The 24,545-nt window shown below is 47.7% G+C and overlaps 1 protein-coding gene and 2 long non-coding RNA genes across 31 annotated transcripts in view; 2 read left to right on the plus strand and 1 right to left on the minus strand.

Moving 5' to 3' along the window:
• Positions 1-3,415, plus strand: part of Golga4 (golgin A4) — a 78,306-nt gene extending 74,891 nt beyond the window's left edge. For 22 of the 29 annotated variants that reach the window (XR_015626910.1, XR_015626914.1, XM_087563416.1 and 19 more), the window contains 2 exons: positions 128-188; positions 2,767-3,412. Coding sequence is in view for 22 of the 29 variants with exons in the window: in XM_087563416.1 (XP_087419542.1) it covers positions 128-157 (30 nt within the window). In the remaining 7 variants the exon portion in view is untranslated. 29 annotated transcript variants of the gene reach the window in all.
• Positions 3,416-5,818: 2,403 nt separating this feature from the next.
• Positions 5,819-20,276, minus strand: LOC148004376 (uncharacterized). Its single transcript, XR_015628108.1, has 3 exons — positions 20,101-20,276; positions 15,370-15,540; positions 5,819-7,060 (listed from the first exon to the last, which is right to left on the minus strand). It is a non-coding gene; the product is annotated as an uncharacterized LOC148004376 (long non-coding RNA).
• Positions 9,546-10,689, plus strand: LOC148004377 (uncharacterized). The gene is made up of 2 exons (XR_015628107.1): positions 9,546-9,746; positions 10,423-10,689. It is a non-coding gene; the product is annotated as an uncharacterized LOC148004377 (long non-coding RNA).
• Positions 20,277-24,545: the final 4,269 nt, after the last annotated feature.

Below are 24,545 nucleotides of genomic sequence, written 5' to 3' on the forward strand. Positions count from 1 at the left end.
CCCAATGACCCTGAATTTGAAACGAGCTTAGGGACCGTCTGTAATTCTGCCACGTCATATACACAGTGTGACCTCTGCACTATTTGTCTGAAACTAACCCAATAAGCTTTTCCTCTTGGCTTTGTAGTTCACCTCACCTCGCAGTGGCATCTTCTGATAACCGTCAGTCTGTGCTTAGTAAGCATGTGGTGAGTGGACAGTCATGTTTGTATCTTTGGTACAGAAATCACGTATGTTGTATGCCATCGACCATTTTGCTGGGGTTATTTTGTTATTTTTAATGGGCATGATTGTGACACTGGGTTAATGTAGCTGCTTTCTGGTGATTCTGTGAAACAGACTGATACATAGACATCACTGAGAAGGAATGGCCTTCAGAATCACCACAGGTGATGATGGAGAGGTGAAGGGTAACTAACGTGAGGGTGCAAGTGAGGATGCAGTGCTGTGCAGTGTTGTGCAGTGCTGTGCAGTGCTGTGCTGTGCTGTGCAGTGCTGTGCAGTGTTGTGCAGTGCTGTGCAGTGCTGTGCAGTGCAGTGCTGTGCAGTGCTGTGCTGTGCAGTGCTGTGCTGTGCTGTGCAGTGTTGTGCTTCAGATTCAAGTGAAGACAGCGCAAGCCACTGCAGAGCCTAATGAGAATGCTAGGTTGGGAAAAGGGAAAAGCGATAGAGTTGATGGAAGTAAATGCAGTTTTATCGCATCCCATGCTCACACAGCCCACTGCAAGGCAGCACGTGTGGGGCTGTGCTCTGTGTGTGCTCCTCGGCAGCCCAGGTCCATTGGCTATGGCTGTCTCTGGTGAGCACGTTATTACAGTGAAATGTAATTGTCTAAAGTGTTTCCCTCCATCTACTGGTCCTCAGCATTTAAGGGTTCCCAGCTTCACGCAGTAGTCGTTGTCATTAGCCTGACATCTGGGCCACCGTGTACCTTAAACTCGCTGTAATTTTCATGAATCACAGATAAGTTGGGTCTCAGTGACTAACATCTGATTATATTTGCTGATAATGGTTTGTTTCAGCGTGAACAAATGGAGCAGGATGAAGAATGTTAAGGCTGAGATGGAGCTTTTTAAGAAGATTTTTAGAATGTTTATTTTGTTTTAAAAAGGTTTACTTATTTTTATTTTATGTGTCTGCATGTATGTGCACCACAGAGGAGAAAAGGCATCAGACCCCTGCGCCTGGAGTCATGGGGGTTGTGAGCTGCTGTGTGGGTGTTGGGGACCTGAACTAAGGTCCTCTGCAAGAGTGGCCATTGCCTTTAAGCAGTGGACCATCTCTCCAGCACCTCAGCTTTTCTAAATCTTGTTTGCCGTTTTAAAAAGGCCTGCACCGAATCTCCTTTTGGTTTTCATATCATATCATTTAATTTGCTCGCAAGGCTACCTAGAGCTGCTGAGGGTTCCTGTCTCCTGTGGACTGCAGTGCACAGCACAGTTTTGTTAGTGTGCTTTGATAAGCATGTGAGACCTGACGAGCAGTAAGCCTAATGTCATTAGTCCCCGTCAGTCCTGGAACTGCTGTGTCACCTTAGCGCTGCAGAGAGCTGCTCTCTTTTGCCCTGGAAATGTGCACCTCTCAGCAGTTCCGCTGCGTGCTTGCAGGTCCATCGGACTTCTGGTTTGAAACCTAAGCATTACAGAAATAACTGAGTGAACACCCACGTTGGCGATCAGCGGTCACTATTTTGTTTCTAACATTTTGTGAAACTGTCTCCCTGTTCTCTCTTGTTTTCTCCCCATATATTTCCCCCATTGTGTAACATTTGGCAGTTACCCGTAAGCATAATGCTTACAGCAAGCCCCTGACTGTGCACACATAGTGGATAAGTGCATCGTCGTAAGACAGGGATTACCCTGCACAGTAGGCTTACCCTGCTCAGTAACTCACTACTCAGATTGTACTTAGTGTTATCTGATACGATACGCAATGGTCACTCTTCCCAGTTTTTGAGTGAGGCTCTCATAAACGTTTAAGACCTCAGGCTCCAAAGGACACACGCTGCACTGCGTATTATGCTCTCAGGTCCCTGGTCTTTTGCTTTTCATAGCACTGGTTTGTGCCAGTTTTTTGACCTGACTTTTGTTTCTTAAATCTGCCGAGGTTTCAAAATAATAATTGAGAAGGAGCAACCTTACGGGGAGATTTCCCCCCGTCTCTCTGGTAGGTTCCCAGGGCCAGCATGATTGTTGAGCTGGATACTCAGGATACCAAACTGTTTCTTAGACCTACTTGGCCACGTACTTCTCTAACATCTAAACTGCTCAGACGGAGGCCTAGCATTTAGCATTTTGATCCAGGAAACTCTCAGGAAAAGACTGGAAAGTCTCAGCACTTTGTAAGTTTTCATGAACCTCCGGGAAGCTCAGCCTTTCCAGTGCAATGCATTGTCCTGCTGAGAGCGGTCACGCTGTAGCAAATGCTCACACTGCAAAAGCAGGGCCGCCTCCTTCCCGTAGGTCCTGTCTGAAGAGCTGTGCTTGGTGGCAGTGCCCACACCACACAGGCAGTGCTGAGCGAGGCTCTCCTCAGGGCTCAGCGGCACTGTCTTTTGACTGCTGTCAATCAGTTTAAATCATTCTAACAGTAGTTTCCAGAATATTCCAATAGGAATCCATGTTTGAAATGTTTTTACTTCTTTCACTGTTATCCCTAGAGTATTACTTTACTTTATCTTGAAGAAACAAATCTCACAAGAGTTCCCTATAGGAGCTTGCATGTTTGTTTTTATTATTTCACCCTGGTTTCCCTTTTTTTCCCCAGTCATGGCTCCGAACCTCATCTTGAAGAAATGGGGAGACTGAGGCTGGGCATCCGCTGCTGAGGAAGCTGCCCTCCCACATGTGGTGTTTGCGGAGAATGGCGCTGTCATCATGGGCCATTCGTGTAGCTTGAAGACACATGCTACCCTGGCCACAGATACATAGCTTTTGAAGCAGACATTCTTGGTGGGGAAATGGTGATAGTTTTGTTCTTTTTCATTCAGTTTTTTTCTGGGAAGTTCTCTGTGGTTCAAAGGCTGTTCTGACCGGCCACCCGACTTGGCTGTTCAGTGTCTTTCTTGGGTTCTTCTCCCTCTCTTTAAAGAACTATCTTCCTTATTTATTTTAGGGTGGTTTCTTTTTCTTCTTAAAGACTTGTGCAATACATTTTGAGGTGAAACTTAGTGAATTTTTTTCTGATAAATTAGAGAATTTAATTGAATATTTGCTAAGGCTTGCTTCTTCAAGCTATGATAAGTCCCAGATGGCAGCACCTCATGTTTACCTAGCTTTTGTACTTATATTATTTTTCAGAGGAAAAAATACTACTGTAAATTGTAAATAGAACATAATCCTATTGTCTGCAGCTCTGTGACTGTTGGCCATGTCATCTCAGAGGATCAGATGAATAAAGTTTATTTCCTATATAATAGTTTTCACTGTGCTTCTTTTAAGTCAGAATCACTTCAAATGCTTTAGCACCTGTGCCTCAGTTCAGGCGGTAAGTGTAGCGGGTCAGGCCGACCGTGTGCTCATCACTGAATGCTCATCACTAGGACAGACATGTGTATGTATGTTCAGAATTACATGAGTGAGTGAGGAGGTCATGGACACCCCCCCCCCCCTCCTGTGTGTTATAGGAGAGTTTCTGCTCTGGGAGTCACTGATTGTTCTTAAGCTTAATGAGAGAGAAGTTTCTGGACAGGAAGCTGTGAGAACTGCTCAGAAGGGTTTACACGCTCCTCGTGTTCTGGGGAACATGGTTCTCAGACTCAGTTCTGTAAAACATCTACCCGAGATGGAGCACAGGTTACTCAGCCAGCCTGCTAGCTTGCTGGGGCGTCCTGCACTGTTGGAAAGGGGCCACCCACAACCTGCAACTGACTTGCTCATTTTAGAAAGAAGACACTCCCACCCATGGCTTATTTAAATCGGCAAAATTGTGTCCCACTGAAGGGTTTCAGAAGTAGCTTCCTTCTTATCGTTTATGCCTCTTTCCTGGGTAGCAGTGCTGGCCTCTCAGTGCTCTCCACACGACTTCTTGTAAATTCTCCTTAACCTTTTAATGCAGATACCCAAATGTAAGAGAGTGGGTCATTTGGCAGAAGCTTTCTGCAAAGGGCCAGGTAGTGAGTATATTTGGTCCCAGAGGCCATTTTTATGTTGTAGCCTTGTAATGCTTTTGTTGTAGTCAGAAGCAAGTATAGACAATTCTTAAATGAGTGAACATAGTGTTTCACTAAAACATGTTCACTATGCTTCATAGTGTTTCAATAAAACTTTATCTGTATTAAGTAGTTAATGTTCACACACGTGCATAAATGTGTTTGGATGCTATCCACATTCCCTTTCCCTCCCAACTTCATATGCTGTTTCTTTAAAGTTATTATTAATTTGATACCCACTGAGTTTATCAGTGCACACAGGTATGGGACCACCTTCTGGAGCATGGACAGCCTCTCAGGACCCACATCCCTGGAGGAAACTGACTCCCTTTCTCAGTGCCATCAACAGAAATGGAGCTCCACGGGCCCCTCCATCCTGCTGGGGTCTTGATCTTATGCAAGTCTTGTGCTTGCAGCCTCAGGCTGTGTGAGCTCCTGTGTGCAGGGTGCAGCCATGTGTGTCAGGAGGTCCAGGGATGTCTCACAGGTAAGAGTTCTTGCAGAGGACATAGGTTCGGTTCCAACACCCACCTACCAGCTTACAAGTCTGTAATCCTAGTTCCAGAGGATCCAGCATCCTCCTCTGACCTCCATTGGTACCAGGCACACACAATGGTGCACATACACACATACATACATACATGCATGCATACATACATACATACATACATACATACATACATACATGCATTGCATACAAAACATTCATACCTAAAAAGAAACTTAAAAAAATTTTTTAACTGGATTCTGGTTCTAAGGTCTAGTTTGTCAGCTCCTGAGAAGCCAGTCAAGCTGGGCTCTAAGCACGGAGTCAAGAGAGGAACAGGAGTTAATAAGGCAGGCAGGGGCTGCTAGCTTTTCCTCAGTGACTCACATTCCGGATGAGCAGTACTAAGTCTCAGCCTGCTTACCCTGTGGGAGGAAGAGCACATGGTTACACTCTCGTTAGCACCTTGGGCCAGGTGAGAATGTTCAACAACCCGGAAGTCGGGGGAGGCCAGACTCTTCTCAACGATACTTACAAGACATGTGGACATCACAGCTGTCAGCGCAGGGCTTTGTCTTCCGTTCTCCGATGCTTGAGAAACAAAAGTTCATAATGGCTGTGGGTTAGCTCCAGACCGCAGAGAAAGCTGTGATCTCAGTGTTCGGACCTGGCCCGAGGCCGGCTGTCCTCATCGCTGCGGTCAAAAACCCTGCTGCCAAGAAAGCAGCTCTTCTCAGTGAAAGCTGCGAGGAGTCGTCCGGTTTATGCGTTGGCACAGCCTTTCCCTGCGGGCACTGATTTGTGTCGCTTTGTTTATGTGGGTACAGGTAGAACATGGCAGAGAATGGCCTACTGCTGGAGTGATTGAACTTGGCATTTCTTAAGTCAAAGGACGGGATCCTATGATGTGTGTATATGTTAGCCCCTCTGAGCAGTTTTTACTGTTACCGTGTGCATATTTGTGCCTCACGGTCATGGGTGAGTGTCATGGCCCACATGCGGATCACAGCGCAGCTCTGTGGAGTCTGTTCTCTCCTACACTTTCACGTGGTTTCAGGAATTGACTCAAGCAGCTCTGCCCACTGAGCCATCTCACCAACCCCATAGCCCGTTTCTTGTTTAAATGAAGTCCTTCATGCCAGGCAAACCCCCTGGTAACTGTGTTTTTTTTGTTTTGTTTTCTGTCCTCCCCAGCCCCCTTCAAACCCCCGTGCATACATGTGTTCATTTGTGAGTCTGTAGAAAGGTTAAAACTGACTTAACTCGGTCTTCAACTACGTGCCATTTTATTCAAAGGCCTTGCCACTCTGTAGCCATTTCTCAGCTGTCCAATAGGCTACACTTAGTAACATTAAGTACACCACGATGAACTCGTCATCCATAGCATGTGAACACTTGAAGAAACAACCCAGGATAACCAGTCTGCCCCAGCAGCCTCTGCTACCAACAGGTGAGTACACGTCAGGTCACTTTGTGCCAGCCTTGTCTGGTACGGTGCCTCTGCCATTGTAGGACTGATACCTGGATGAACATTGTGCGGCTGTGTCCCCTTGGACCATCACCTTCCAGTGGCATGACCAAAATTTGAAAGGCTGGAGGTGACTCAAGTACATCTGAAACGCACACCTTGGCAACGGCGGTGAGGACAACAGGGGTGAGGGGTAGTGTACTGCACCATCTAGCCTTGAGCCACGTGCTTCTGTGCAATGTTCCCACTTTAATCTGGGACATCTTTAGTTGGGATTTTGTGCTTTGGAAGTGTTAAACTTTTAAAACTAATATTTAGGTCAGCACGCAGAGCAACGTGTTTGATTGTGCAGTCTCCCTCCATCATTTTCCCGTTGATGGGGCTGGAGAGATGGCTAGACAGCTGCCTGTTAGCCCCAACTCTGGGGGAACAGCATCCCATCTGGCCTCTGTTGGTCCCCCCGGTACCCAAGAGCCTATGTGTACACACAGACACATAGATGACGAAAGGTTTTCCAGGCGTTTTCCTTGCTACAGGAGGAAGCCATCTGTCCCTGTGCTAGAAGGAGCAGTGCCTGCTGTTACACAAGGAGTGCTTCCTGTGTCCCCGCTCTGTTCCCGCTCTTACACCTCTGTGTCAGGAGTGGCCAAGACATAGCATTCCTCTCTTTAAATTCATAAGTCTGTGGTGTGGACGATGAGATCTGGATAGGACATCTGGCACAGTCATGTGACAAGGAGGCTATGCCTCTTTGGCTGCCATTGCAGAGTGTGTGGTAGGTCGATGTGTTGTTTCCAGTTCTTCGCTCTCCTGTTTTATTTTGCCACTGCAGACCTTGCTGTGGTTATCTCCTTTAGAGTGGGGTGATCCATTTCCCCATCACCATCAGTCCGGCTGGATGTCAGCCACATCCCAGTCCCGGCATGGTTCAACCTTTGGCTGCTCTGGTCTGCCACTGAGAAAGGAATAAGGTAGGTCAGGAAATGAGAAGGACGAAACAGCTTGATTGTTGCAAACCCCAAGAGGCTTCGGCTTGTTCCTTTTCCTTTTTTTTTTTTTTTTTTTTTTTGTTACAGTTGTTGTAACTGTGCGAACGCTATAAACCCATAGCACAGTGCCACGTCTCCAGACTTTCCTTTTCCTGTTTGGGGTTTGTTTGGCCTCTTATGTCTACTACTAATTATATTTATATGGGGGTGGTGCTGGTGCACATGAGTGCAGGGCAGGAGTTAGAGGCCCAAAGAGGGCATCAGATGCCCAGGAGTTAGAGGCAGTCACGAGCTGCCCCGTGTTTCCTCATGTGAATTATTTCTGGCATTCTCTCTTTAAGTCCACTCATTTCTTTGTTTTAGATCTTAAAGGGTCAGCGGCTGAGTGCATCTGTGAGTTTGAAGATTTTGGATATTCTTTATGTCCCAAAATCCCACATCTTTTCCTTCGCAGGGACAGTATCTGTGCTTCAGGCCCATCCGTAGTTGTCATGGAAAGTCTGTGAGGCTTTGCCAGCTCCTCCTAGCTTCTGTCTTACGCCTTTCATGGATATTGGGCTCACGCCGGGGATCAGCTGTCTTAGGACAATCTACCAGGGACAGCTCTCAGGATCGCTTCACTCACTTAAACCCCAGCCCATAGGCAGATCCCCCAAATCACCGACTATGTGATGTCGTCTAGGGTAATGTGGCCAGTTAAGAGCTGTCTCCTGTGACTCCGAATGGGAGGAATGAGGGCAGCCCCAGAAAGGAAAAACCCAACCAACCAGCCAAACAAGCAAACAAACAAAACCAGAGGCGACTGGACATCTGTAACCTGCACAGGAGAAGTAGGAAGTGGCCTCAGCTCCAGTCTTAACTGCACTTCAGACTCCCGTTGGGGAAAGGAAGCCCTAACCACAACCACAAGATATACAAAGTTCAACCTGAACCCCAAGGAGCAAAAGGTCAGCTAACGTAATGCCATCAAAGACTGTAACTCCCCAGTGACTAACCCAAAGGTACACACAGCTAAAGTGCTGGCTTAAAACAAAAACATCCAGAAGTAGGGCTCGGAGGTGGCTTAGCGGTTAGGACCGCTGCCCGCCCTTCCAGAAGACCCAAGCTCGATTCCCAGCACCCACACGGTGCTCACAATTGTTCACAGCTCCAGGTTCGGGGATCTCACCCTCACACAGACACACATGCAGGCAAAACAGCAATGCACACAAAGCTAAGTAAATCCCCATTCCTTTACAAAGAATGCGGAAATAAAAATTATCATTGATCCAAAAGAAGAGTCAAACAGGACGGATGATAAAGCGAAGAGTATTCCACTTCCACTCGAAAGCTTGGGTGAAATGCAGCAAAGAACCTGAGAGAGAGGAAAGCTGTCAAGACTACAGAAAGACGGAGCTGATGTCAGGCAGGCACTCTTGAAAACAAAGTAGCTCAGTGAGGAAATCCTGGAATCGAACAAATGTGAAAGCAGGCGCCAGGGGAGCCTTTGGTCTGTGGTGAACGAACAGGAAGGTGGTGATGAGACGGAAGAGCCCAGCTGTAGGTGCATACACGAGAGTCAGAGCCGGCGTGACGTCACGTGCCTAAAACCCCAAGGAGTAGATGCAGAAGAATCACTGAGTTCAAGACCAGCCCAAGGGGTTGGCTCAGCAGTCAATAGCATCACTGCTCTTCCAGAGGTCATGAGTTCAATTCCCAGCAACCACATGGTGGCTCACAACCATCTGTAATGGGATCCCATGCATTCTTTGGTGTGTTTGACAGTGTACTCACATACATACATACACATACATACATACATACATACATACATACATACATACATACCCACCCACAGCCCAGGATACATACTTGTATTTTTGGAAAAGATGAATGAGGTTGACAAACTTTAGTCAAACCAAAAGTGAAAGAAGACACATTATGCTTAGAGAGGAGATGGAGAAACCAAACAGAGACCAGGGAGATCCAAAGGATGATTGAGAGAAAATACTTGAAAATCTTATATTCCTCAAAACTAAAATCTCTGGGGGAGATGTATTTGTTTCTAAAAGCATGAGTTACCAAAATGGCATCAAGAGGGTACAAACAAACAGGTTGGAACTGAGGTAAGTCAGGTCAGCATGGCGTTACACCAGAAATCAAGATTCGTTACAGAGGAATGTATCTGTGTTCCTCCAAAAACCCCCGGACACACAAGGGGAAGGGCCACCACCATCCTGTTCTATTGATCTGGCTCATTTACCTTCAACCCCCAGCTTTGCTTTGTTGTCCTGAAGATTGGACTCAAGGCCTCATGTACACCAAGGCGAAGGGCCACAGAGCTACATCCCTAGTCCTCCCCTTTCTTAATTCTGAGACAGTCGCTACATTGTCAAACATGAGCTGGTGAGCTCGCCTTCAGCCTCAGCCCCTCAAGCAGCCGTGATCACGGATGCGCACTGTGACGGAGGAGAGACGGAGAGGCAGACATGGATCAGGAGTTCAGCAGAACCTAGGGCGTGGTGCACAGAGACTCGGGCTGAGAGTGGTCCAGAGGCAACAGTCAGATGGAAAAGGAGAGGACCAAGGAGGGCCGAGAGACATTCTGAAAACGATCAAGAGGAGCCAGCTGTCACCCGGAGGCCAAAAACCCTGGGCGCCCCTGCCGAGCCGGTAAGGGAGGATGAGCGGGCCGACAGCAGGGGTCCTGGAGGTAGAATGGTAATGGCTGCTTTCTCTTCTCACACTGGGGTCCCTGAAACATGTCATACAGCCCTTCCTGTGCTAGCTCAGGTCCGTGGCCTCCAAGATGGTATGACCCAGAGTTCCACCTTCACAATGAGGCGTGAGAGCCCCTCGACTTCTGAATTCACGCCCAACTTTGCCTGTTTCCAAGGACAGCAGTGTAATTGCATCTGAGCACCCACAGAGGGCGCTGCTCTCTTTGGAAAGAGAAAGAAAGGCGTGCCTTTTCTAATCAGTCTTTCCAGAAAGTTCGGCCCCCACAAGCCTGTGAAAACCCCCTGAGGATGCAGAATTCCCTTCTAGCCATAGTTAATCTTTGCAAAAGGTTTAAACTGGAGTTTATTGAACAGTGGCACGAACAGAGCTCCAATAGGAAAATGCTCAAGGGTCAGAAAACACCAGGGCCTGGGGTCCTGTGGTGACAAGCATTTGGAATCTTAGTTTAGGAACAGTGGGTGTGCTATACTTTTCTCAGCTTTAGACGGTGTGGATATGAGGGGCAGGTATGCCATGAGGAAGAGCTCTTGCCTTGAGAGCAGCTGACAAGATGGCCCGTCCAACAGTGACTTTACACCATGTGCTTTTCCTGCCTCCCTTTCTTTAGCTCTCACTACCTCTGTGAGCAAGAAGCCTGGGTTATCGGAGATCCAAAACGTGCCAGGTGCTAGATGGCCATAAGCAGAGAAGGCAGGAATTGAATCTTGGCTCCTCCTGGAACAACCGTGGTCTATCTCTGCCCTGCGCGATCCACCGTCAGCAGGCAGGCCCAAGCTGCCGCCACTGGAGCGCACAGCACCTTGAGGTGTAGGTTGGGGGGTCCTACATTCTGTCACTTTTACATTTTGTTGAACAGAGCAGGCCTGAAAGCTAATCCAGAGCCAAGGACTGGGAAAGGAGTGTGTGTCTGGAAGGGGAAAAATCCGTGTCCACTTTTACAGTCCCTGACTACACTGGGCCAATGTACAGACCACTCAACTCCGAGCCACCAAAGTAAGAGATCTCTCTGCTCCCACTCGCGCCTTCTTGTGAGCGTAGGTGGTGGTCTGTTACTCTGTTTTGTGGTTTCGCTGGGTTCTGTGAGCTAGAGTGCACTGTCTAACCCATGTCGTCTCTCTTCAGATAAGCTTCCTGGAAGCTCTCAGAGCCAGGCTTTTGCTTGAGGGCCGCCCTTGTCTCCCCAGTCAGCTGCCCTAGTTGTAGCTTGTTGGCAAGGCCTCAGCCATTCATATCTAATCCTACATGCTGATTAATGGAGGCGGCTTTGCTTTTATTGTCCCTCTGTGGCATCCTGTCTCTGGTGGCAGGGCTGGAAGCCACTCACAAAGCTGTGGCCATTTACGGGTAAAGCCCGAGCCCTGCTGTGCTCATTCAGAGACCATTGGGTTTAGAGGTAAGAGTAACATCCTGCATTGTGAACTTGGCCAACGTCATCCTTGTGTGTGTGCTGGGACTTCTGACTTCCCCTTCAAGACTTAGAATAAGGATGTTAGCTCCAACATAGCTTCAGAGATTGTGTCGTCATGGGAAAGGGTGGAATTTCTACGCCAAACACCTACAACCCAAAGGGAAGCCACCACGAGAAGGCGGAGAGGAAGAGAGGGGTGTGTGAGCAGAATTCACTGGACACTAGAATTAAATCTGGACTCTCAGCTGTTTGAACCAAAACAATTCTTTCATGTCATGAGTCACTTAGAGGTGGACCTTCTTGTAAGTCCTTGACCTACAAGCTTCCTGTAAAGTTTAAACAGAGTAGCACCCAGCAAAGTCTGGCCTGCACCTGCTACTCTGGGTAACCAACATTGCTAATGTGATACAATGATTTTGTGGTCCTGTGACTTTAAATGGTTACAGTTCTCTCTCTCTCTCTCTCTCTCTCTCTCTCTCTCTCTCTCTCTCTCTCTCTGATGTGTGGTATGGTAAATGTGGGTGCCACAGGCATTTGTGAACTGTCCAATGTGGGATCCAAATTCTGGTCCTTTATAATCACAGTAACTGCTCTTAACTGCTGGTCCCCCTCTCTCTAGCCCCCTTTTTAAAATGTTCTACAATTCCACTTTAGTGTGTTTTTGTACTTAACTTCAGTATCCAATACCCAGGTCCTAGAGGAGAGGGCCTGGTAGCATTGGCCAGCCCTTTGCAGCCTGAACTTCTCACAGAACTGCGTGGGGGACTGCTGCTGGGCCTGCCCACTCTGCTGCGCTGATCCCTTCCCGTTCTCATCTTCAGGTGTTGGCGGTATACATGTGCATCAGGCTACACACAAACACTTCCAGCAGAGGTCCCCAGGGCCCCCTCAGGAAGACAGTGCCAACAAGAGTCAGATGCCAAGGAGAGTCAGAAGCCTTGCAGACGGTGTCTAGAGTGACTAAGAGGTTACTATGTGTCCAAACCTTTCACACAAGAACTGGAAACATATATCACAAAGAATAACAAACAGGCAGGCCCGCTAATGCCGAGCACATGGGGCCCCAGGCCTGTCAGCATTTCAGCAGGATTGCCTTCCCACCTCTGGACTAGGGAGGACTGCAGGCTGCCTTCCTCAGCTAAAAATAAAGGCAGCACCGCTGGGGAGACTGGAAGCATGGGTGCTTTCAATTCTCTAAGGGTGGTGGGCTAACCTTTACAACAACACACCGTGTTCTGCTGCAGGTATTGGCCATTTAACCCCGACCACAACTTACTTTCAAAGACCAAGCAAGAACTAAAAGCCCATGGTTCTGAGAGACCAGGCAGTTAATGAGGCTCTGGCCTGTCACATTGTGCAAGCCACAGATCTGCAGACTGAGACGGCAGATGAGCAGGTGGGCGAGGTCGCACGTTCGTGCACAACACCCAGTACAATAGCAGTGGCGTGGAGGTGTAACTGCCATGCAGTAAACTGTACATAATCTGGGGCCAGCGAGGTGGCTCAGAGCGGTTGGAGGAGCTTGCTGCTTCAGACTGGCAACCCCCCTGTACTCTGCGAGGTGGAAGGAGAGAACTGACTCCACAAAGTCTGTCTCTGAGCTGGCCGCACACACAGCCTTAGCTCCTGCTCTCTTCCGCCTCCCATCAACCCCGCCATGTAATAGAGCCATCGGAATGTTACCCACGGCTGATCCTTCAGCACCTGAGCCATACGTCTTTTGTGTGTGTGTGTGTGTGTGTGTGTGTGTGTGTGAGAGAGAGAGAGAGAGAGAGAGAGAGAGAGAGAGAGAGAGAGAGAGAGAGAGAGAGAGATATGGGGGAGAACACTTCATAGCCAAATCTAACACATCCCATGAATTACTTCAATAGCTGTTGAGTCTGGGGGTCTGGAAGGAAGCCTTTTGTTATAAAATGTTTCGCTAAGATCTCCCCTGTGTCTGGTTTATATTTCCATTCTGTCTGAAGAATAGAAGCTTTCATTTCTGGGAAAGTGCCTTTAGTTCTCTACATTTTAGGAAGCCTACCGCGCACTTAAAAAACCCGAGTTACACCCTGGAGGCTTTCTTTGGCGTGATGGCTAATACTGTCACGGGATCTAGAATCGTCTAGGAGACGATCCTAAATGCCTTTGAGGGAGTTTCTAGATTGAGGTGGGGAGGCCCATCCTAAAGTGGGTGGCACTGTCCCATGGGTCCCTGATGGAATCAGGAGGAAGGGAGCAGGACACATTCATCTGGCTTTCTTTGCTTCCTGACGGGGACTCAATGTGGCCAGCTCCCGCCTTCACACTGCCCCTGCCTTGAAGGGCTATGCTCTCAAACTGCAATCCAAAACAAACCCTGTGTGCTTGAATGTGTCAGACGTTTTGTCACAGCAACCAGAAGAGTACAAACATACTTGTCTTGACACTGTCACTTAGGCCGTCCATATATTGAATTTCCCCTCCCAATTATCAATTGTTCAGTCTTTAAGACGAGGACATGCTGGAGTGTAGTGATTTTGCGAATACTATTTTGAGGTACTATTCAGATCAGCTCCGTCTACTGGCTCTATCTCCCCAGAAGTTGTGTATCAGGTAAGAGATCTTCTCCATGATTCTTGATGTTCCTCCAGAGGGAATCACCATGGTGCCCAGGCCTAGTTCTGCACATAGAGATCTGAAAAAGGCTCCTCCACACCTCAGTTCCCAGTGCCCTGGCGCCCTCCTCTCTTCCACTCCTGTTCAGGAGCCCTTCCTGTGTGAGCTTCAGCACAGGGGCTCTTTTAAAACTGGATTCTACTGCCTTCCACATTTCAGGGCATTTTAAGGCCTTCATATCTCCAAGAAACCCCTTTTCCCACATGATGACGGCTCAAAACTCTATCTTGTCTCATCTCCTGAGACTTGTGGTAGGAGGGAGGCTTTGACTGATGCTCATTCTTACAAGAAGAATGGAAGCTGGAGGCAGGGATAGCACACACAGAGGAAGAGCCTCTCTGCTTTTGAAAGTCTCTGTGTGCAAAATACACATGCCATAGGCTACTGTGAAATTGGCAATTTATTCCCCCACCGTGTGTGTGTGTATGTGAATGTATGTGTGTGTATGTATGTGTGTATGTGAGTGTATGTGAATGTATTGTGTATGTGTGTGTATGTATGTGTATGTGTGTGAATGTATGTATATGTGTGTGTATGTGTGTGTATGTATGTGTGTGCATGTATGTGTGTATGTGTGTGTATGTATGTGTGTGCATGTATGTGTGTATGTGTGTGATGTATGTGTGTGATGTATGTGTGTGCATGTATGTGTGTGTACGTGTGTGTGTGTGTGTGTGTGTCTAGTATAAAATCAAGGGCCTTACACAATAAACATTGTGCCACCAAACCACATCCCTGCTTGGTTTGAAGCTTCGATCTTTGCCTCTTTTAACTGGCTTGAGAAGCTGATTCCAATCATGTGCTGGAGCCTAGCGACTTGTTAGAACGTGGGAGGAACTGATGCTCACAGACACGGACAGAAAAACAAACTGAATTGGGATGCCTAGGTACTTCCCAAAAGATGTTTTTAATTCTTAATTAACTCAAGTTAAGCATGTTTTTAAAAAACAAAAACAATCTCACTATGTCCCTGTCAGGAAAGTCATTTAGATAATACTGGGAGAGAGGACTCATGACTCTTGGCCATCAGGCCCATGGGGGCCGTGCTTCATGAAACTCGTGGCAACACAAGGCCAAATTGTTCTGCAGCTCAGACAACTAGTCGCTGTGTTAGTCGCTCATGCTTTAAATGTTTTGTGTGTGCACATAAGTATGTATGTTTGTGTTACCTACGTACATATATTTATGTATGCACATATAAGAGTTTGCACACGTGCATTTAGTGACCAGAGGTGTTAACATCAGCTGCCTTCCCTTGTCACTCTCCTCGATGTTTGAAATAGGGTCTCTCATTGAACCTGAAGGGTACCAGCTGACTAAACTCACTGCCCAGCAAATCCCATGGATGCTCTTGCCCCTGCCTCCCCACCACTGGGGTTTCAGGTATGTACCGCTGCCATACCCAGCTTAGTGTATGTGCTGGAGATCTGAGCTTAGTCTTCATGCTTTACCCCCGCCCCCATCCCCAGATGTCTTCCGGCCCCATAAATGTCTTTTATTATGCACCTTCTGTCATCGTTGGCTTCACCAGTCAAGTCGACACACCTTGCAAGAGAAAGCCTCAGCTGAGGAACCGCCTCTGTCAGATCGACCTGTGAGCAGCTCCGTGGGGGCGTTTCCCAAATAGCTTGCTTGGTGTAGGAGGGTCCAGGCCACTGTAGGCAATGCTGTCTGGGCCTGGGTTGGAAAACAAAGGCAGCTGAGCAAGCCAATAGGCAACATTTCTCTGTGGCCTCTGCTCCAGCTCCTGCTACCTTGGCTTCCTCTGATGACAGACTGTAATGTGTACGCCAAGTACATCCCTTCCTACCCAGTTTGTCTTTGGTTATGGCGCTGACCACAGCAGCGGAAACCAAACGAGAACACCAGCCCTCTGAGCTCAGCTGCTGTCCGGGGACTCTGGTTTGGGCATCTGTTGTGTTAATACGTTCATAACTGGAGAGGTCGCTGTTGCCATCTCTCTGCAAAGGTAAGTAAGGTGTGGCAACGAGTCCTGGGCCTCGCAGTCAGTAACCAGTCAGGACTTTGCTTCAGGCCTTAAGTCTGGGTCCTTCCACAGGAGTCCCACAATGAAGACTCTCTGAGTCTCTTCAGCTTCTGTGTCACCCAGCTCAGACAGCTACAGAAATGTGTCTGTCATGAGACTCACACTAATCAGACACCACTCTGTGACATGCTTTACGTGGCTAATTTAATTCCGTCCTACAGCTACCTGATGAACACGATGTCCTGTTTACAAGGGGGACTGAGTCCTTCAGGGCCTATCTACACACGGTCACATACCAACACTATCAACTGGGTGTGTGCTTCAACACACACACACACACACACACACACACACACACACACACACACACACCTGTGGTAAGAAAGTAACTGAAGCCTTGTAGGTGGGGCCCTGACCTAGTAGGGTTAGTGCTATTGTGAGAAGAGACGCCCGAACACACTCGGGTGGCCTCTCCTCCCCCTCCTCCTCCACCTCCTCCTCCACCTCCTCCTCCTCCTCCTCTTCCTCCTCCTCCTCTTCTTCCTCCTCCTCCTCTTCTTCCTCCTCCTCCTCTTCCTCCTCCTCCTCTGCCTCTTCTTCCTCCTCCTCTTCCTCCTCCTCTTTCTCCTACTCTTCTTCCTCCTCCTCCTCTTCTTCCTCCTCCTCCTCCTCTTCCTCCTCCTCTGCCTCTTCCTCCTCCTCCTCTTCCTCCTCCTCTTTCTCCTCCTACTCCTCTTCTTCTTCCTCCTCCTCCTCTTCTTCCTCCTCCTCTTCCTCCTCCTCTGCCTCTTCCTCCTCCTCCTCTTCCTCCTCCTCTTTCTCCTCCTACTCCTCTTCCTCTTCCTCCTCCTCCTCTTCCTCCTCCTCCTCCTCTTCTTCCTCTTCCTCCTCCTCTTCCTCCTCTTCCTCCTCCTTCTTTTCCTCTCCCTCCTCTTCCTCCTCCTCCTTCTCCTCCTCCTTCTCTTCCTTTTCCTCCTCCTCCATCACCTCCTCCTCCACCACCTCCTCCTTCTCCTTCTCTTTTTCTTCCTCCTCCTCCTTCTTCCTCTCTCTCTCTCTCTCTCTCTCTCTTCTCACCTTGTGGTGCTAGGGATTGAACTCATGGTCTTGCACACTCTGGATATACAGAACCACTAAGCAACATCCTCAGCCTGTCCCTCCCCTCCTTGTCCTTTGTCCCATGCAAATCAAGGGAAAGATCTCAAAGAGGACATATGAGAAGGCAGCAGGCAATCACTGGAGAGTCCTGTTGGCACCTTGATCCCAGGCTGGGAGTTTCTGGAAAGGTGAGAGTTTTTATTTCTGTTTAAACCTGGCACTGTTGGTGTCTTACTGAGGCATCTTGAGCTGGCAAACATGTCTGACAGGCCCCCGGGATCATGCTCACTTAGCAAGGTAAACTGTCTGGAAAGTTGTTACACATTCTACAAGATACAATGTGATTACATCCCCATAGCCCTTTGAAAGCTGAAAACTCCTTCAGGGGAAGGTGCATTTGATATATTTGGTTTCTATAGAAGGTTAGCACTCCCCCTCTCCCACCTCCTCAGACATCCCAAAGCACGTGCACTAGCTTGCAGTTGAGCAAAATCATCCAACATGAGGCCTATTTTATAGCAAAATGCTAAATTTCTTACATAGGTAGTGAGTTCTTTCTTGTAAGTGGAAAAGCGAAACTTTGTATGGGAACATTTTCACAGTATTGTAAAGTAAAAACAGACACATAACTTTTATGTCTGCGTTTTGACAAGTCCTATACTGCTTTTATTTAAAAGAAAGCAAGGGCTGCTTTTTAAACCTATCGTCTAAGAAGGTGTGTGAATCTATTCTAACAACAGTATTTGTTACCAAGAGCAGTTTCACTAGATGTGGACCTCTAGAATAAGATATGGAGCCTGGAAACGGGGTCGGAAAAGTTCCACCCAGTAGTTGGACTTTGGCTTTGGAACAGCTCAGGGGGAAAGTATTCACTGAGGTCTCCACCTGCTGTTCAAGTTGAAGATTTGGCGATGGGATTTACCCTTCTCCTGAACTTATCAGGCTTCAAAAACACATGGAAGAATCATTCGTCTTGTATATAAAAAATTAAGTTAGGTGATGTTTGAAGACTTGGCTTCGTGAGTGCGTTTAGCCACCTGCCAGTCACGCAGTGTAGTTATGGCCCCGTGAATGATCTGGAAGAACTTGTCCTTTCCTTTTCCTTCTTCTGGAAATACCACGAGGTGCCATCTGGATACTGACCATTTTCCTTCTCCCACATGGTGTTGGCTAGACTCTTCCTCAGCTCTGCTGGCAAAGTTAGCCCATCCACAGACGCCAGAACTGTAGGGCAGGGCTGGCCAAGAGACTGGTAATGGTGGCAGCCGCTGTGCAGCCAAGTCCAAGTTTTCCTCTCACTTGGAGAGCAGGTGCTCCATGCACACGGAGTCCAATGCTTTCCTCCATTCTTCACCATACTCCTTGTTCATCTCGTTCATCTTGAGACACCGTTTTAGCATGTAGCCCTGACTGGCCTGGAATTCCCTACGTAGAGGATGGCCTCACACTTACAATGATCCTCCTGCCTCAGCGTCCTGAGCAGCTGGGAATGCAGGTGTGCACCACCTGGGATTGCAGGTGTGCACCACCTGGGATTGCAGGTGTGCACCACCATGTATGCCAGGGTTTGCTTTCTCTTTATGACACCATTTGGACTGGTGGCTTCAGCCATTTTCTATATCCACAGTAGGTTATCTGCAGACAACTCAGACAATGCAAAGGATAGATGACAGGCAGGCAATCTCAACTCTAATCATCACCACTGTGTCTTACTTTTCTATCAGTGTGATAAAACACTATTACCAAGGCAACTTAGAGAAAGAAAGGAGTTATTTGGGCTTATGGTCCCAGAGGGATAATGGTCCATGATGGTGGAGATGAAGCACAGAGGCAAAAGGCCACACCACTTAAACGTGCCCGAAACAATGCCACCAACAGGGTCTCAGATGCCTGAAACTAGAGGCCATCCCGTACTGCAAACCCAGCGAAAGCCTGGCTTTCTGTTTGTGTGCCGTGTGCTTACAGATGCAGTCTAGTTATCAGATCTGACTGGGTGTGCCGTTCAGGAATTCCCATTTTACTCATATATGCTGTAGGTGTCTGCTTGTAGACTGTGCTGTCCTCTGAGGATACACGTATTAAAGCGCCAATCCCAACAGCAAGGGCCTATGCTGTGGATCACAGTGTGTGTTTGAACGATCTAATTATCGAGCTCTTTGGATTTGAGATTTTTGTGCCCCGTGAGCAGGACGGGATGAACCCACATGATGAGCTACCTGTGTGGATGAACCGGAACCGTGAAGAGGTTCTTTTAGGGAGATCTGGAGTGTTTATGAAGATACTTTGATCTGCCCTTCCCCTTCTAGACCCCCACGTTTACTCTGGCCACTCTTTAAGGATTTGAAATAGGAGGTAGGAAGACGGCTCAGTCAGTGGTGAGCTTACCTTTGCCGATGCAAGGGCCCGAGTTCCAAATCCAGGACATAAAACAAACAGCAAAACCCAGCACTTGTAATTTCAGAGTTAGGGAGGTGGAACCAGAACTGAGACCCATTGACCAACCAGGCTAGGGCTATTTAGACAGTTCCAGGCCAGTGAGAAACTCTCCAAAAATAAGATACTCAGTGCCTGAGGAATGGCATGAAAAGTTGTCCTCTGGCCTACATACACACATACACACACATACACACACATACACACACATACACACATACACACATACACATACGTACATACATACATACACACATACACACATACACACATATACATACATACACATACACATACATACACACATACATACACACATACACATATACACATACACATACATACACACATACACACATACACATACACACACATACACTCACCTGTACACAGCACGTTTATCAGTATGTGTATGCACACAAGCACACATACATGTAAATAGGATTTGAGATTATGTTGTTGAGATTAAGTTGTTCAATGATTTAAAAATTAGTGGTTTCCTTTTTGGTGTTTTAGCTTAATAAATATCCAGATGTCTAGAGCTCTTTCTTCCTACAAAACGCCTCAAATTGTTGAATTAAATATAAAACTGAGCAAGAGATGGCTTGACTGGTAAGAGGTTAATATTCAGAGGCCAAAAACAATGAAAAATTCTCACACAGAGGACAGATGAGTGTCAGGCCCAGCTGTGGGCGTGTCAGGATCTACCTTACACATACCTGGGAAAGCGGAGTCTAGGAGACCATCGGACTGGGGGCCTCAGATCAAGATGAACTCCTTAGAAGGTGAATTGGGATAGCTTGCGCCATTGAAAGACCATCCAACGTTGTTCTAGTTTGTTTTACTGTTGCTGTGATAAACACCACCCACGTCCTTCCTGTCTAGGTTGTGATTCCTGGCAGAATGGAAGTCAATAAAATGAAAGGCAGCCTTCAGGCACACAAAAACAGTCTGTGTTGTGTTATAGCTACCTACCATCTATATCTATTCTCTGTCATCTATCTATCTATCATCTACATCTATTATCTGCCATCTATCACTATATCTGTCTACTATCTACCTATCCACCATCTATATCTGTCTCCTGTCTCTCATCTACCTACTTACCTATTTGCCCATCTACCTGTTATCTATCATCTATGTACTTATATATGATCAATTACTTATCTGTCTATCTGTATATTTTTTTTATCTGTCATCTACCTGTCAGTCTCTATATAAACCAGACATTAGCTCACAGCACAGGTCGATCAGAAGTGCCCAGGCAATACCCAGAAAGAAGCACAATTTGGAAAAATATATTCCAAACCAAGATAAAATCCCAAGGAACATGAATTTGCAGCCAAGCTTATGAAACACAAGGAAAATGAGCTACATACACGCTACACACACACACACACACACACAGAGAGAGAGAGAGAGAGAGAGAGAGAGAGAGAGAGAGAGAGAGAGAGAGAGAGAGAGAGCGCAGAGGCCGCAAGCTGGAGAGGGTCATTTATAACCTTCACAGACCTGCATGATCAAAGCCGGGTTAGCCACAAACCTAAAGGAAGCAGCCAGCCAAAGTATGATAAGAGCTGAGCATGGGGGTCAAATGTGAAGTCCCAGCACCCGGGGGCGGGACAGGAGGAGGAGTGAGAGTTCAGGCTCGCCCGGGTTATGTAGCAAGGCCCTGTGTAATAAACAGTACTATCGGAGAGAAAGAGGCTAACAAGATTGACTCACAGACCATGTGCTTACCTGTGCAAAGGCCCTGGATTGATCCCAGCACAGAAACACAAAGACCACACACAGTCCTTCCATTAACAGGGAGCAGGCCGACAGCTCCCGCTGCCTGTACCCGCACGGGTGCATGGCTTTTCCCCCTCAAATTCATAGACTTGTCCATAAAGCCACTGAGTTCACTCTGTGCTGCTGCTCTGCGTACAGGGACAACTGCTAGAGCTTGGACATCCTATCTAGGGTCAAAACTCTGAGGAAAATGAACTCCCTCCCCCAGCAGCCATTAGTTGCCAGTAGCTCCTCAGTTAGGGCGTGGGAACTGTAAGCTCCTCCCCCCGCCAGTGCTGGGAGTGTGTTTGGCTTGATCTTGCCCGGGGCTTGTGCATGGAGTCAGTCGCAGTCAGCCACCAAAAGCCTGCATGATCTGTTGTGTCCTGAAACTACTGTTTTGCCGCAGTCCTCCGCTGCTTCCGGCTCATACGGTCTTTCCGCCCTTTGTTCCGTGACGATCCCCGAGCCTTGGGGAGAAAGAAAGTGGGAAATTGGTGTCCCATTTAGGGCCGAGCACTACACGGTCTCTTGTTCTCTGAGCCTTGACCTGCTAGTCTCTATCCATCTCCATCTATTGCAAAAAGGAAGCTTTTTCAGACGAGAACGGCCTTAATCTATGGGTGCAAAGGAAGAGGAACCTTGAGCCGTCCTCTTCATTAGAAAACTAGGGGGCTGGGGATTTAGCTCAGTGGTTAGAGCGCTTACCTAGGAAGCGCAAGGCCCTGGGTTCGGTCCCCAGCTCCGAAAAAAAGAACCAAAAAAAAAAAAAAAAAAAAAAAAAAGAAAGAAAGAAAACTGGACAAATGGTGCAGTTTCTATAAAGGCTTAGCACCAGGAGGCAAACCTGCCTCCCATGTGGGAAGGTTTGAAAAGAATGCTTCCCCTGTGTTCTTCATCTTCATCCCCAACTTGATTGGCATTAGAGTAGCCAAGAAGACCCGCTGCTGGACGTGTCTGCATCCATGGCGGTTTGACTGAGGTGAACGCGCCACCATCCAATAGGCTGGGATTCGAGATAAAATTAAAAAGGGGGAAGGAGACAGCCAGCTGAGAGTTGTCAGAGCTTATCCCCTGTATCCTGGTCTGTCCAGATGGGAGGTGTCCCAGCTGTGTGCTCCTGAGGCCACAGGCCTTTCCCCCAACCCCCAATGCCATAATGGGCTGTGCACTCACAAGTGTGAGGGACAGTCAACACTTCTTCCACCGAGATTCACGGATGCACCATCATCTCTCTTGTTAGACACTCAAGAGACTGAAAAGCTTACTCTGACAGGCAGGAAAGGGAGCTCACGGCTGGCTGCCACTGTCAGATAACACAAGTAACTAATAACCATCCCTTCCCACAGTTTCTAAAATACCACAGACAGTTCACCAATGCATTTCAAAGGCTTGCCAGCGTCCTCTTTGCACCGACTTTACCACAGCGCAACTGGTCCGAGCTGGGAAGTAACCTGTGTTTTTTATTTCAGAGTCTATGGCTTTCCTGCCGTGATGTCACGTGTTCAGAATCCCAACACAGAACTGGGGATCTCTTTCCCAGGGGCAGGGCTTTCTAACCCCAGTTGCTTAACAAATGATTCTTGGGCCTTACCCCTTAGAGAACTAACCCAGCTCATTGCGTGTGAATCTATGTTTTATTACTTTTCTTTTTAAGTTGTTCCCTGGAACTGGAGCTACCAGTGGCTGTGAGGCACTGTGGGGGTTTCAGAATTGAACCTGGGTCCCCGGCAAGAGCAGCCCATGCTCTCAGTGGTTGAGCCAATGTCTCTAGACCCAAATCTATTTTTTTTTAAATTCCTGGATTCTGATGTATGGTCGTATTTAGGAACCCCTGCCTCATTAAATGAAAGAGCTAATACAACAGTTTGTTTTCATTTTTTTTTTAACCAGTATAACTTTGAGGTTTAGTTTATAAGGGTTGTAATTGGTGTGTTTTATACCAGTGGACCTGAAGCTTTTTTAAAGGTCCATTTGTTTTCATTTCCTGTGTATCGTCGTATGCCTGCATAAATGTGTGGGTACAGCATGCGTCTAGTGCCTGGGAAGGCCAGAGGAGGAAGTAGGGTCTTCTGGGGCTGAAGTTACAGGGGGTTGTGAACCAATATGTAGGTGCTGAGAATCGAACTCGGGTCTTTCGCAAGAGTCACAAGTGCTTTTAACCTCTGAGCCACGTCTCTAGCTCCCAGTTCCTAACCTTTTAAAGTCGACTTTTTCTCTTAAGAGTTTGCAAAAATCTATAAGAACACACCTTTACATAGAACTTCAGCTGCTGTACTAGTTAGCATTGATGTCCGTTTCCTGCAGTATGAAATCACCTGGAGGGGGAAAAAAAAAACCTCGAGTGATCGTCTTCATCAGCTTCGCCTCTGAGCATGATTGGTGTATGAGAGCTCAGACTGAGCAGCACCATTTCCTGCACAGGTGACCTATGCCCTTTGTAAAGCTAGCTGAGCATGGGAAGAAGCAAGCCAGCGAGGAAATTCAGTAAGCATAGTTCCTTCATGAGTTCTCCCTCAGCTACTGGCCCAGATTCATGCCCCTCCTCTCTTCAGTGAGACTAACCTGTAAGCCGGGATACACCCTTTCCTGCTCCAAGTTGCCTTTGATCAGAGTGTTTATTAAAGTTTCCCAGGAGGGAAACTAAGACAGGTGCATATAGCACTTATGCTGGGTAGTTTTGCATCAACATGGCACAAGCTCTAGTCATTTGAGATTCGGGAGCCTCACTTGAGAAAATGCTTCCCTCCACAAGATCTTAACTGGTGACTGAGGAGGGAGGGCCCAGCCCATTGTGGGCAGTGCCATTCCTGGCCCTGGTGGTCCTGGGTTCTCTAAGAAAGCAGGCCATGGGGAGCAAACCAGTAAGCAGCCTCCCTCCATGGCCTCTGCATCAGCTCCTGCCTCCAGGTTCCTGCCCTGGGTTAGTTCCTGTCCTGACTTCCTTCGATGATGAACAGTGATGTGGAAGTGTAAGCCAAAAAAACCCTTTCCTCTGTCACGTGTTTTTGGTCATGGTGTTTAACCCAAGTAAGGCAGCAGTTGTGTGTCCGAGCTATGCAAATCACCTGAGTGCAGTGGCTTAAGACAGCAACATTAATCGTCTAACGATTCTGGAGGTCATGGGTCTTACTGGACTGATGCCAAGACTTCTATCTCTGGGCTGCCTTCCTGGAAGGGGTAGGGGAGAAGACATTTCTCTGTCCTTGGTCTTTGAAGCTGCCTGACTTCTTTACCTCATGGACCTAGCAGTGACTCAGCTTCCTTTGTCACAACTCTTCTGATGACAGCCAGGAGAGGCTCTTCACTTGGAAAGATCCCTGAGTTTAGGCTACTGGGGAGTAGATAGCCCTGGAATGTGCACCCTCACACACCCTTGCCTATCCTAGGCTTG

Source organism: Rattus norvegicus, chromosome 8, assembly GCF_021556685.1.
Source record: "Rattus norvegicus strain SHRSP/BbbUtx chromosome 8, alternate assembly SHRSP_T2T, whole genome shotgun sequence".
NCBI classification, from domain to species: Eukaryota; Metazoa; Chordata; class Mammalia; order Rodentia; family Muridae; genus Rattus; species Rattus norvegicus.